The following is a 14,559-nucleotide window of genomic DNA, read 5'->3' as shown; positions in this document are numbered from 1 at the left end:
GAAATCATTTTTCTTACATTCAGTTTGGTGCAACTAGCAGCCTAAGACAATTGTTCAGAATCTGTTCGCCCAGATCCTGTAATCATTTATAGAAATAGGCACTCTGATATACGTACAGATGTCCCAGAAGATCTTTCACTCTCCTCATTGGAAGAATGCAACTCTACAAGTGCAAAGAGATACATGGACAGACCTGCCACCTCCACTAACATGGAGGATCGTGGAACACCCAGATTTTACAGGCCCTGCCAGAAGGAAGTACTTTTTCACACAGCACATAGTTAAATTATGGAATTCACTTCCACAAGATGTAGTGATGGCCCCCAATTTGGATGGCTTTAAAAGGGGACTGGAGAATTTCATGGAGCTTAAGGCTATCAGTGGCTACTAGTCCTGACAGCTATGTGCTACCTCCAGTATCAGGAGCAGTATGCCTATGTACACCAGTTGCTGGGGAACTTGGGCAGGAGGGTGCTATTGCACTCATGTCCTGCTTCTGGGTTCCCTGTGGGCAGCTGGTTGGCCACTGTGTAAACAGAATGCTGGACTAGGTGGACCCTTGGTCTGATCCAGTATGGCTCTTCTTACGTTCTTAACTGAAGTATGCCAAACCTGAAAAAAAAATCAAGCAGAGCCAGTTCTGCTACATGTTCATCTTCATATCACACATGTGTGCAATAAAAGAATGTAGTGTGAATGCCAATACCTGCCAGTTTTGCACCATCGTGTAGGGCAGCCTCCCCCAACCTGGTGTCCTCCAGATGTTTTGGACTTCCCATCAGACCCAGCCAGCATGGTCAACGGGCAGGAATGCTGGGAGCTGTAGTCCAAAATGTCTGGAGGACCCCAGGTTGGGGAAAACTGATGTCGGGATTTGTCCTTTAATAAGAAGTGTGTGGAGGTGACTGGTGCCATTTGGAAGGGTGCATATGCTAAGCCTGTACGTATGCGTATTGGTCTCCCTGTCACTACCACTCGGCTGAGAAAGCCAGCCCAGAGAAAAGCTCAAGCTCTTTCCACAAAGTAAATCAACTGTCTCCTGGTTTTTTCCCCTCACTCCACATTTCAGCTGGTGAAATGTCTATGGGGCCACCAGCACCTTAGACAGGTGCAGTAGTGCATTCAGGGCAAGACGTCCAGGATCCCACTCCACAGAATGAGAAGGAGGCCCTCCAAATGCAGCAGGGCGGGCTTACCATACTTGAATCCCTTTAACTGAAAAAAAATCACTCCTGGGAGAAAGTAACTCTGCACACACCCAGAGGGAATTAGTCCAAGGTGCCAGAATTTTTGAAAACAAAAAATGGCATGCAGAATCTGTGTGCGCGTGCGCACGCGCTTCGCAGCATTGTTACTGCTTTGGACTGGGGTGTTGTTGTTTCTGTTATGGTTTCTTCTTGTTTTTTTTAAAGGGTGTCTAACCAGCAAGCTATTCTAATCTTTGAATGGAAAGCAAATCCACACAGGTAAGATTATGGCAGAATTTATGGCTGGAAATAAATCAGCTGTCCAGGAATCCTACAGTACTGGGAGAAAGGAAAGGGCATTTTTCTGGAAGCTCACACATTGGCATTCTCCACGCTTCACCTTTCTACACATTACTCTAGTTCATTTTTATTAATAGGTGACCATGACTGGATTTTGTAAACCCAAGTGTTTTGAATGGCATAATTCCAATTATGTAGACAGCCTGAGGCTCTTAGAACATCCCCAGCAGCCGTATCTTTTAATCTTGCTGGGGTAAAAATGTGCTCACATTTTCACTCAGAAGGAAAATAAATTAATTTGTGAAAATTGTGTGAGACAGAGCTATTCTACACTTTAATGTTACATCTTCCTTTGGGTTTTGGATATAATGTCCCAGCCATGTCATACTCCATAACTATGAACGCTTTATGGCTAGGTAGCTATTCTAGAGCATAGAAACTGGTAACACAGTGTATGGCAACATCTAGAGCAAGGCAATGGTATGGTCTGGTCATTTTGTGCCAATGCTTTGTCAGCTGCACTGGCTCCTGGTTCATTCCTAGGCCCAATTTGAAGTGCTGGTTTTAACCATTAACCCCTAAATGGCTTGGGACCAGGTTACCTGAAAGACTACCTTCACCCATATGTACCTACTCTTGAGTGGGTCCTCTGATTGAAGTGAGGTGGATAACCACCAAGAAGAGGGCCCTTTTGGTAGTGGCACCTCAGTGTCAAGGGCTCCTTGGAGGGCTCTCTCAGTCTAATCCAGTAGCCAAGTCCAGACACAGACAAAGGGATTCTTTTCAAAGCTTTATTCTTCTTTTACAACTTAACAACTCTACAGGTAGCAACTAGATCTGAGCAGCAGCATCCCTATGCCCTAAGTTGGAACAGTTGGTCCCCGTTTGAAAGGCAATTACTGGCAGTATTTAAGGACTAGGGAGAATCTCTCCCCTTTTCCCTTGGATCCCTGGGGCGCAGCCGATTGAGTGCGCGCCAACCGGGCACTACGCTCCTCTCGGTGCCCTCCATCTCGTGCCACTCTCTGCGTCTGCGTCGCGCATCCACTAAGTCTGCTATCTCTGCTCGGTCACTCCCTGGACTGCTAACTAAACTAGGAATGTGGGTGGGAGGAATCTGTCAGCTGTTGGTCCTGGGAAAGAGGAGCACGCTCCTCTCCTAGGAGCGACTGCTCTTCCTCAGCATCAGAACTACTCTGGGATTCTATGGGCTCAGTGTCCACCCTGACACTCAGCACTTATGGAACAGTCTTCCCAGATAGATTCACCTAGCACCATTCTTATGGTCTTTTCAGCATCAGGTGAAGACTTTCCTGTTCTCCTAGGCCAGATAACTGTACCTACTTTGTTGTACCTACTTTGGCAAATATGTAAACAGGCCTAATATAGAAGAGTAGGAAAAGTGCTTGAGTTAAATGGATGCAAGATCTGATGAACCAGTAGACATGCTGCTATAAAGACAGAGTCCTACTTCTCTAAAAGTTCAGATTCTACCACTTAAAGAGGGGTAGAAAATATGAAAATGACTATCTTTGGGGGAAACAACACCAAATAATGCTATTTTTTCCTTAAAAAGCCAGCTATGCACAAATGTTCTGATGCAATGAGCACCTGAAGCATGCTGATTTTTGAGGCATGTGACACATCCTAAGAGATTGGGTCACTAGTTTAAATTTTTAACATTTCAGAGAAATCTCTCATTTCAGTTCTTGTCTATGGACTTTCAGCTCCAATTATTTGTTGTTGCAGATATTCTGTCAAATGTTTACCTTAGGCTGGCCTCCTACTAGTAGCCAGTTGATTTATGAAGAACCAAGAAATGATGGTATTAGCCAAGGATCTCCCCTACTTTGTACATGAACAATATAACATTGAACATTTCAAATCATAAGTGAAGGCCTGATATTTCCTCCTTTCCTCCCAGTTTAACTGGAAGATTTTCATTTGATGCCTAGTTGTACAAATTAAAGAAGCACAACTATACTTCCTGTCTGCCTAGTTCATGGAAAGCCTGTTGTCTTCTTACACTTCTGTCTATATCAAGTATAGTTAGAGACCCTCTTAAGAAGCATACAAAAATATTTTATCCCATGATTACTTTTCACAAGTCTTCAGGGTTGTAAGTATCATCACCAATGTTATTATTCTTTAGCATCTAAAACCATGCTAACCTATGCAATTCAGAACTCCACTGCCTAAAAAGTATTAGTCTCATACCTAAATAAAAACAATTTACAGCTGATTCTATGATATCATGCTAGCCTAAATGTGTTTCAATGAATGCAAATATATTGCATTAAAGTGTGATGTCAAATATATAGAGGCAAGGTGGAGCTGGGTGGGGCCAGGTTAGCACTGCAAAGAACTTTAACACTTTTCACTGGTGTGAAGGCCTACACTACACATTATGGGAAAGATCTAGCAAATTTTATGCAGTTTTAGCTTCCATTTATTTCAGTGATTGAGATTCAAGCACACACTTAAACCCTTGTATCACATGGGTTCAGGAAGTCAGGATGGGCCATTGGACAAACACCCATTTGCCAAAATGTAATGTGTGAAGTGGGCCGACGATGCTGCTGATCAGTGACAGGTAACACCTTAAAATAAAAGTAAGCATTTTTTCCCAAAATATGTCTTTCTTAAAATGAAAAAACAACAGAAGACCTCTTCACAATCCTTGTTCTTGTTCGGTTTAATATCAATTCATGTTATTCTTTATCCTGAGATCATTTTTTTCTTGCTGTAACCAATACATAATCCTCCTTTTTCTCCCTCACCCATTTATTCTGACTTCCTTTGCTGACAACAGATGACTTGCCAACATAGATTTACATTTTCTCTGCGTTTATTCCGTTGACCTCTCTGACCACTGCAGATAATTATCTTACTTTGTTCCAGAAACTATGCACAAAAATTAAAGCTAATTTAAAACCAATCACAATGATATATTTTAGATCTTGCCTCCTATCATACACTTACTACATTGCACTTATCCTGCCTGCTATTGTACTGCCAGCCAGCAGGCAATTTGAGAGTCCCTCATTAAAAGTATCATAAATGGTGCTGTTTTTAATTAATAGTTTTACTTCATGGACTCCTCCCGCCCCATTTCCCCAACTATTCTTGTTTTCAGAATGCATTGGACAAGACAGATGTTGTTGAATATCTTGGGGCATTCCTCAATTTCTGATTCTTGTTTCTAATGACTAAAGGCACTTCCAGATGAGGTTTTGATTGTGCAATTGCACTACCTTATTCATGGAATTTTACATGGGCTCCGTATGTCGTCATCTAACCTTCCCATGTTTTCCCACTACTTTTTCTATCTCTTTCCATCCATACTAGAGAAAATCTATTAAGAAGGGAAAGATGGATTAGTTCCACAATGTCTTTTGATTGGTAGCGCTAGAAGCCATCCATCTGGAAGCATTGTAAGTGATAGATGCACAAACTTCTCCTGTTATCCAGGAACTATTAAAGCTTCCTCAAAAGTCTTTGAGCTTACGATAGCTTTCTGAAAATGCAAGTATGATGAAAGGACTTTATTACCCCTACTAATCCATCTGTTGAAGAGGAATATTTATAGACTGCATTATTTCTTTTTATAAAACCATGTCAGTCACCTATGTTTACTCTGTTTCTTGCTATAATTTTTACCGTGATGAAAGATACTCAATTTAGGCTTATCTGCTTCTACCTCTTTTACATACTGCCATTATATAAGCAACTTTTCATTCCGGCAGGCTGCCCAAAATGGCTATTTCTCTGCAATTATTTATCTGTGTTCCATCAGGACTCTAAAGAGATTACCATCCGGTTTCAGTAACTTATTATTGCTCAGTTGTCAGGTTTTTTTGAGAATCCCTTTAGTTGCCCAGCACTTTTACAAAGTTTACATATATCCTCTCCTGCCATAAATCACACATTTTAATGTACAATTCATTTGAAAAGAACATCTAACCTTAGTACTTCGATGTTAAAAAAGGACATATATTTGGGTGTTTCCTGAGCTATTTCTATAACTAAAGATCAACACCCGGGTTCCATTTGTTTTTCTGGAGCAGAAAAACCATAGGGTTGTTCTATGACTGCAGAAGGAGCTTTAATATGAGGTAGAAAGTAGATGAGTGACTTTTAAAAGGAATGATATTTTCAATGATTCCAAATGGAAATATTGATCTTGTGATTGATCAACCACTTTATTCAATTTAATGTAAACTAAAGAAATTAGGGATACTGGAGAATTTCATTCAGTCTACTTTTTTTCAAAGTGAACTGACCTAATTTTCACTTCTTGGACTAATACACAGATCAGAATGCAGTTAACTTCAAGAAGGCACACTTCTCCGATTTTTCTGATGCAGTTCTCGGCTCAAAAATGCAGACAAAGATGCAAATTTTAGGGGGGGAAATGCGTATAATTTAAATGCACATGTTTGTGCCTCTCTCTCTCTCTCTCTCACACACACTGTGTGTGTGAGAAATACACACACACACACAGTGCGTGTGTGTGAATTAATAGAAAACAGAACAGAATGGACCTATGATGAACACATGCGAAACTGACATGGGATTGGAAATAAACCGATCTGTCCATCTCTAATAGATATAAATGTTTTGGGACACTGCACAAAAGAAATGTGCAAGTAATGCACCTGCTGAGATGTACTTGAAAGCAAAATGTCAAAATTTTGACATTTCAAAGTGATGTCTTTGATACCACATTGGGAAGGTGCATCGATTTTTGATAGGACCTTAAGATCGTCCTCAGCGGTCCTTCTCCATGAGACCCTGCCAACGGACGTGAGGCGGGTGGCTACTAGGAGGAGGGCGTTTCTGCTGCCGCACCCCAGCTGTGGAATGAGCTCCCTAGTGAGGTTCGCCTGGCACCTATACTGTATTCTTTCCAGCACCAGGTGAAGAACTTTTTATTTTCCCAGGCATTTTTAGCATTTTAGCTTACTAGACCTTTAGCTTTGCTGTTTTAAATCTGTATTTTAAATCCCTGCATCGCTGGTAGGTTTTATTCTGGTTGTATTGTTATACTGTGGTTTTAATGTTCTATTTATTTTAAATTGTTTTATTGTGTGCCGTTTGGTTTAAATTTTTGTGAACCGCCCAGAGAGCTTCAGCTATTGAGCGGTATAGAAATGAAATAAATACATACATACATACATACATACATAAAATAATAGATACTGTTAGCCTTGTTAGTCCTAGTAAGCTTGTGTTTTTCACAGCCTTAATTCATAGAAGGGTAGACTTAGTTTATAGAACTGTAAATCATAGACCTGGTTTAATTTTTTAAAATCCAACTGTTGCTATAATGATATCTTGTAAGGTTCCCCTAAATGCACATTCTACTCCATGGCACAGAGTTTGTTTCTCTTCAATGTTTTCCTTAGAAAGCGTGCCAGCTCTGGGTTTGGGTGGGCCTGCCTCTTCCTCACCACTGTTACATCAATGCCCATTCACTTGTCCTCTCCCTCTGACCCCAGTCTCACAGCTGCCCAGAGGGAGAGAGAACCAGGCAAATGAAGGAGGAGGATGATTCGTATTCTTGTCACTGCTTCCATTCTTAGTTGGAGAGGACAACTGAACAGGCAGTGACATTAAGGAGGAGCAGAAGCAGAACTAGGAGGTTCCAGGGATCTGCAGTGGGCCCCCTGAATTGGCGTGGGCCTCAGCAGGTGCCCAACAATGCTGACCCCTGGTACTGGCCTTGCTTAGAAATGAAAAGCAGACTCGGAAGGTATGTTTGGAAGCAGAAGAGTGATGAGGCAGGTGTGGCCTAATCATTCCCTGAGTTGCCAGTAGATTGACACAGGAGACAATCTTTTGCTGAAAAAATTCTGCAGATGTTTTTCTCTACCCCTTGAAAAAAGCCTAAAAGTAAGAAAAAGGCCAAAACACACTGGGCTTCCTACAATAAATTTCTTTCTTGTATCCCAAGAACCCATTTTTCTTCTTTGTTATCTATTTTAGATGCTCACCTTCTTCTGTTTTCCTAACCATTCCCTTGCTTGCAATTTCGCCACCTCCAGTTCTTTTCCTGCCCACCAGGGAAAAGATATAGAGATGCTGTGCATTTTCCACCTCAGGGAGAAAAGGAGATGGGGCAAGTGATTTTTAGGATATCCTTTCCCCCGTAACTTTTCCCCGCTGGATGGGAAAGCATCTTGGAGAGCAATTTTTTAGCATCTTGGGAGAGCAATTCCACAAAGGAGTGGAATGGACTTATGATTATGTGTTAAGCAGTGCCTTCCTCTGACACTCTTCTGCTCCCAACTTCACCTTTCAAGCCCATTTTTCATTTTTTTAAAAAAACATAAGGCAAAGAGACACAAAACTATGGGGCTGTGCACACAACATGCTAACCCACATTCAGTGATTGAACTGTGGGTTAGCGTCTTGTCTGAACCCAGGACATTTTCTACAGGGTGGCTTGTTAACCATGCAGTGTGTTTTGTTAACCACCCTAAACAACCTAACAACAAACCATGGATTCTCAAGGTGATGTGTTCAAGAAAAATAAGCTACATTGCATGGTTAACAAGCCACCCTGCAGAAAACGTTCAGACAGCATGCTAACCTACGGTTCACCAAACAACCCACAGTTCACCAAACAACCCACAGTTCAACAACAACCCACACTCAACCACTGAGTGTGGGTTAGCGTGTTGTGTGAACCCAGTCTATGTGTCATATTTAGCTTTACCTTGAGATGAACATTACATCAAAAGTGTTGCTTTTCAGAGATCCCCCTGCCACCCAAAGCCAATGATGAGAACGTCTGATCTTTGATCCTGTCTGCAACCACCCACTATGGCATCTCTCAGATTAGGCAGATTAGTATAAACCTTTCAGAGCCAATCAGGTACCTCAAACTTCTGAAGGACAGTTTCCAACCTGGGAAACAATATATTTGCTGGAAAAATTGTTGTTGTTCAGTCGTTCAGTCGTGTCCGACTCTTCGTGACCCCATGGACCATAGCACGCCAGGCCTTCCTGTCCTGTACTCTCTCCCCGACTGTGCTCAAGTTCATATTCATTGCATCATTGATGCTATCTAGCCATCTCATCATCTGCCTTTAGCCTTGTGATACGTTCCATGGGGTTTTCTTGGCAAGAATACTGGAGTGGGTTGCCATTTCCTTCTCCAGTGGACCGCATTTTGTCAGAACTCTCTGCCATGACCTGTCCATCTTGGGTGGCCCTGCATGGCATAGCTTATGGCTTCACTGAGTTACGCAAGCCCCTTCGCCACAACAAGGCAGAGATCCATGAAGGGGGCTGGAAAAATAGTGTAGTATAAATGACAATGTTAGATTGTATTTCACTCTAGATAAATGTGCAGGCATTGTCTCCATGGTGCATAAATAAAGAGCAAACAGGCAGACCTTTCTTTAAAATCCAATTTCTCCAACATGAGAAAGTCATATGCAAAATGGTCTCTAAGAAGCAGGAAAAAAAACCCTTTATATCCCTTGCTAGCATGGACTTTCTTTCTTGCTAAATCATCACTTTCCAGTCTCTCCAGAATCCTCTCTTGGGAGGGTTCCTCCCTTAAACCCAGCATAGAAATCAAAATAAATAAATCTTATTCACCATTTAAAAACAAAAACAAAACACTCCACAGTCTTCACCGCTATTTCAGCAATGAAATCCAGACCACAAAACAACAGATGCTCATGCTCTAAGTAAACATAATTAGGTCTTGAATAAAAATCCGCACTTTCCTGAAAATTGGCTAAGACAGGTTCCAAGAACACTTAACCAGCCTCAAAACTCTTGACCCATCGTAGTTCTTGCTTAAAGAAGCAGGAAAATTTGATGCAGAAGATATGGGTCGCGGGGACCATACTGTTCTATCAAATCCAGCAATGAAGAAAAAATGGCCAACTTATTTTATCCAGGAGAGATTGTTTGGGATTACAATTACAGAACATGAACAGGTTTATTGTGCTCAGTTCTGCATAGCTTTGCTGAGTGACCATAAGCAAATGTTTTTGCCTTTCTAAGAAGGGTTTCCCCATTTGCAAATTGGCTTACACAGAGGTTAACCTTTCTTTCAAGAAACCTGTGGCATTTCATTCATGAAAGTCCTAGGTTTTAAGTAAGAGATAGAAAATAATGCTAAAGACAAAAGGTCATCTTTACCAATTAAAAGTCAAAGAATTGATTCTTATTCTTTCTTTCCAAGATGTATTTAAATTTACAAGGGCATGGGTCTGACATACAGAAGACTCTCAAATCTGAGATTCAGAGGACAGACTAAACCACATTTAGGTCAGCATACAAATCCTCAGCATTCTCCAGCCAACAGCCCTGCCTTAAAGTGGAAAGCAGCATGTCTTCCTGGCTATTTCTAAGGACCACCAGGGATGGTATGTACAACTGTCTAGCGTGCTGCTTCATGTTAGTGCTCTTAATTTGCATTGTTGCTTCTCATAATCCGTTGTGAGTAATTTTAAGCATAAATTCTTCAAGACCTGAGTCATGAAAATCTAAGATACATTTATAAATTTGGTTTTAACCAGGCTAATTCACTGCAAAATGATGATGATGATAAATGCTTGCAATCACAAAACTTCACAGCTGCAAATAATAGGAGGCAGTGTGTTAAAGTGTTCCAGAATTAGATTTTAAAGATCCCATTTTTTGTATAACAGTCATGAACTGGGGAAGCAAAGGCCAGGTTTTCAGGTTTGGTCAATAATCCTAGGGCACTGATTAAGGACAGTCACACAAAAAGCACAAAGTTGCAGACTTTGATTAATTGTGCATCTGTAGGATAATCCACTCCCTGCCCCCCCACACACACAACCCCCAAAGTCATTTACAGATAAAACTGTAGAAAAGTTGACACAAGAGCTATAAAATAAAAACCTGGAAAGCTACAGAATGTGTACACTGGTCTGGTGGCAGAAATAAGTAATAATAACACTCTCAGTTTGACAGTCACAACATATCCATGGACATGCATTAATTCCAACTGTACAACTTTCCTAGAAAATCCAGTTGAAAATCCAGACAATCCCAATCCCTTGGATTTCAGTTAAATTGTACTTTATAAATCCCACTGATTTTAATGAGAGGTGCGACCTTTAAGGGGAATACTTCATGCTGCCATTGAAGTCAGTGGAATTGAAAAGTGCTTAACTTTGGCTGGGCTGTGCCTGTTTTTAACACCAATGAACAAAACTGCAATGGAATCACAGAACCTTGAGGCTGAAATGGGCCAGAATATGTTCGACTTCAATTCTCTGTCTCAAGCCAAAAGCATCTGCACTTTGCCCCACCACCTCCACCATTCCAAATCAACCCACATAATCCAAAATCAAAGTCCTTTGACTTTCTCAACATCATTGCCCCTAAATTGTAGAAGTACCAAGACTGGGATCCCAAGTCCCTAGTCAGGTGCTTATCCTGCCATATTGCAAGGCTTCCCTGATATTGTGTCTCCATCACAACAGAATCCTGCAGACAGTTAAGGCAGACGAAGTCCAATGAATGCAACATATTCTTAAGCTCACAAAGGCACCTGATGGGGCAAGTGACCACACTAATGGCAAACTTATCACGCACAGGGAGGGAACATCCTTTGCTATTCAGAGCAGTAGTAGGAATTTACCTCGGTTGGAGATGCCTGCTGCATTCGACGCGGATGACAGGGAGGACTTTTGCTTCTGCCGTTTCACCGTCATCAGCACCTGCTCCTGGACCCTTTGCTTTCCTGTCCCCCTCGTTTTCAGCTTGTGATCCGAGGGCAATGCTAGAGTAGAATTGGCCTGATCCTGGAAGCACTCGTAGGCCAGTGCTGTTTTCAGCGGAGAGGGAGAGTGAAGCATGATGGCAGAGATGGGGTGGTAGTGAGGTGAGATGTCACCTGTCTCTCCTTCAGAACTTCTAAACAGGAACAGCAGTAGCAAAAATTCTGGGTCTGCTGTAGAGTGTCAGGGAGCCCTCCTTGCCATACGTCCCTCTGCCGACAGCTGCTCTTTCCCCACACGCTGCTCTCCTGTGTGCGAGTGAGCAGGCACGCCCTTGGCTAGACTGGATATACAGCCTTCCGTCTGTGTCTGTGCACACACCCACTGCTGTACTCTGGCTGCAGGTCCCAAGGCAGCACAGCACACTCACCCAGGTGCTGTAGGGCTTGTGGCTGTGTTATTGCTTCTCTTGAGGTGAACTGTCTTGGAAAAGTCAACAGTTCGGAAGCAAGGAATAAAGCAGCCGTGGCAGGTGAATGGAGTGGTGTAAAAGGTAACAGCAGTGCTGGCTAAAGACATTTTGCTGCCTGAGGCAAAGCAGTACCCCTCCCTCCAAATAATCCACACTCCTATTCTGCCTGCCTCCTGTTCCCATAAGCCCAAAGATATGGGCTCCCAAACCCCAAAGAATTCAGGAGGGGCCTGAGATAACATGTGCTCTAAGATGCAGTATAGCCTATGGGTTGATGCATGCATTGCCCCTGTTCCCCTTACTTGCATTGCCTGATCCCACCCATGTTGTAGGGGCTCAGGAGGAATGGCTGGGGCAGCTGCCCACCCCCTGCCCAGCATCTGCCGCCTGAGGCAGCTGCCTCACTTTGTCTAATGGTAGGGCCAGCCCTGAGCTGGAGAGGGAATTGTGTCCTATGTAATAACTTTATCTTTGGCTTTACATTGCTGATTTAAAAAAAAAATCACTCTGAATGGGGTTTTGACCCTTTGGCCAGGTTTCTGCTGTTGCAACAGGTTAGTACAGCCTGCTCTGAATGCACTCTTTCCGTCTTTTCCATACGCTGAATTAGGTCAGTAGTTAGGAATCAGTTGTTCATTTGTCAATCCACAAAATAATTTCAGACATTCCATTTGCAGGGAGAAATGGTGGCCTTGAAGGAGTTCGACAGAGTTGGATCCACTTGGGCTGCACCATAAATTCTCTGAAATGGTTGATTTCAGTGTAGCTCAGAACAAGTTGACATCTGTGTAGCTCAGTTCCCCAACCACAAAATGAAATGAATCATGTGCCTCCTAGACCAGATGTTGTGGGGACGAGGTTCTATCAAGGTCAGGTTTGCACATGACAGCCCCCTTTAAGATTTTTGTGGCTTCCACTGAATCTCCCTTTCCCCACTATGCAGCCATCTAGCTAGGCAAAATCTCCCTCCTACAGATTTGGAGGCCAAAACATCACTTAGGGCGAAATCCTATGCATGTTTAGACAGAAAAACATCCAACTCCCAGCATGGCTGACTGGGGCATGCTGGGAGTTGTAGGGCTTTTTTAGGTCTACACATGCATAGGATTGTGCCTTAAGAGGCCCAGCATGGCCAGGAAGAATGAGGCTACGTCCTGCCAGTGCCAGGGATATGCAATCAATGAGCAAGAGGACACAATCCTCCACCCTTCCCAGCTGAAGCAACGTTTCAAGCTCACCATGGCTGGAGGAGCAAGAGCTGGTTGCAGCAGCTTTTCTAGAGGGTTGTGAAATCTTATTCCCAGTGTGGGCAAAAAGGAGTACAGGGTATCGGTTGCTGCTACTGAGCATGCTCAGTAGCATTAGAATAAGGAAACAGATTAGATCTTTTTAAATGTTACTGAGGTGTACAGAATAATGTGGTACATGTTGAGAGGGGAAAGAGCAAGGAAGTGGGGTAAGGAACTGTGATCCTGGAGTTAGGGAGTAAGGAAGGGGTGGGCAATTTGTGGCCTTCCAGATGTTTTGGACTACAACTCCGATCAGCCATAGCCAGCATAGCCAATGGTGAGAGATGATGGGAGCTGTAGGCCAAAATATCTGGAAGGCCACAAGTTGCCCACCCCAGAAATAAAGGCTGTATTTTTCTTCACTGCCCAGGGAGTTATCTAGTATTGCATCATATTAATCGCCATGTCCCTTTTTAAAACCAAAACATAATAACAGCTCTTTGGAACACATCGAGTGCTACTAATTTCAGAACATTCTAGTTTCACAGCCTCTTCTAGAACAGATCCCAGAACTCCAGTATTTTTGACATTGTGCGTCGTCAACCTTAGCTATGTGTGCGTTGGCATTAAACATCTCTGTAAGCATTTTCTAAAAACACACAGCCACAAAAAACTGTCTCCCGTGGCAAAGTTAATTTTGTGTCGGTCTTTTATCTCATTCCTTTTAATGAATAAAAATAAGGTCCCTACTTCCTAGGAGTGAACTTTGTTTTTTCAGTAAAGAGACTCAGCAAAAATAAAGATGTGTACCTGGAAAAAAAGGTCAAAAAACAAAATTAGATCCAGGATCATAAGTAGGTGATGAAGCAGACATTAATATATGAGCATCAAAGTGCAGTATGTCCCAATATTTAAAAATGCAAAAGAGGTTGTTGTAAGCTTGTTACTCTTACTGTAATAGTCTTTCATCTCCAGTTTGTTTGTTTATTTTAGGTATCTATACCCTGTAGCTTAAGCCCAAAGAGTTCTTAGAGCAGCCTACATTCTGCCAATCTGTTTCCAAGCAAAATATAAAGTGCTGGTTCTTGCTTTTAAAGCCTTACATGGTCTAGGTCCAAGGTACCTTAGGGAGCGCCTTCTCCCCTACATCCCAGTCCGCCACCTAGGGTCCTCTGAGGGCTATCTGCTGCGGCTGCCTAATGTGAGACTGGCAGCCTCATGCAAGAAGACCTTTTCCTTTGCCATCCCTCAGCTGTGGAATGACCTGCCAGGTGAAATATGCCTGCTGACCTCTTTGAAGGGTTTTAAGCGGGAATTAAAGACCCTAGTATTCTGGCAGGCCTTCCCTTTTTAGAACTTTTGTTCCCTTTGCTGACTCTTGTATACTGTTTTAAGCTGTGTTGTTTCTATTGTTGGATTTTTTGTTAAATTATTTTTAATTCCAAGTTGTTTTTAGTTAGGGTTAGGGTTAAGGTTTGTGTATATTGTCTATGTGCTTTTATGTAAATGGCTTTTAAACTCTGCATATTGTATTTTAATGTTTTAACTTTTGTAAACCACCCAGAGATCTTTGGCTATGGGGCAGTATAGAAATGTAACTAATAAATAATAATAATAATAATAATAATAATAATAATAAACATTAGTGAAAACAA

The 14,559-nt window shown here is 42.2% G+C and overlaps 1 protein-coding gene across 4 annotated transcripts in view; it reads right to left on the bottom strand.

The window, feature by feature from the left end:
- Positions 1-14,559, bottom strand: part of PKP1 (plakophilin 1) — a 91,236-nt gene that overhangs the window by 52,562 nt on the left and 24,115 nt on the right. Inside the window, exon 1 of one of the 4 annotated variants that reach the window (XM_084853603.1) lies at positions 11,125-11,686. The exons of the other annotated variants lie outside the window; for them this stretch is intronic. Within the exon in view, the coding sequence (XP_084709729.1) occupies positions 11,125-11,341 (217 nt within the window). The 5' untranslated portion in view covers positions 11,342-11,686. Of the gene's footprint in view, positions 1-11,124; positions 11,687-14,559 lie in introns of those variants that run through there. 4 annotated transcript variants of the gene reach the window in all.

Source organism: Heloderma suspectum, chromosome 4 (assembly GCF_057233095.1).
Source record: "Heloderma suspectum isolate Gila_16-S chromosome 4, 16-S_ref, whole genome shotgun sequence".
NCBI lineage: Eukaryota > Metazoa > Chordata > Lepidosauria > Squamata > Helodermatidae > Heloderma > Heloderma suspectum.
This window is presented reverse-complemented; position numbering and strand designations above follow the sequence as displayed.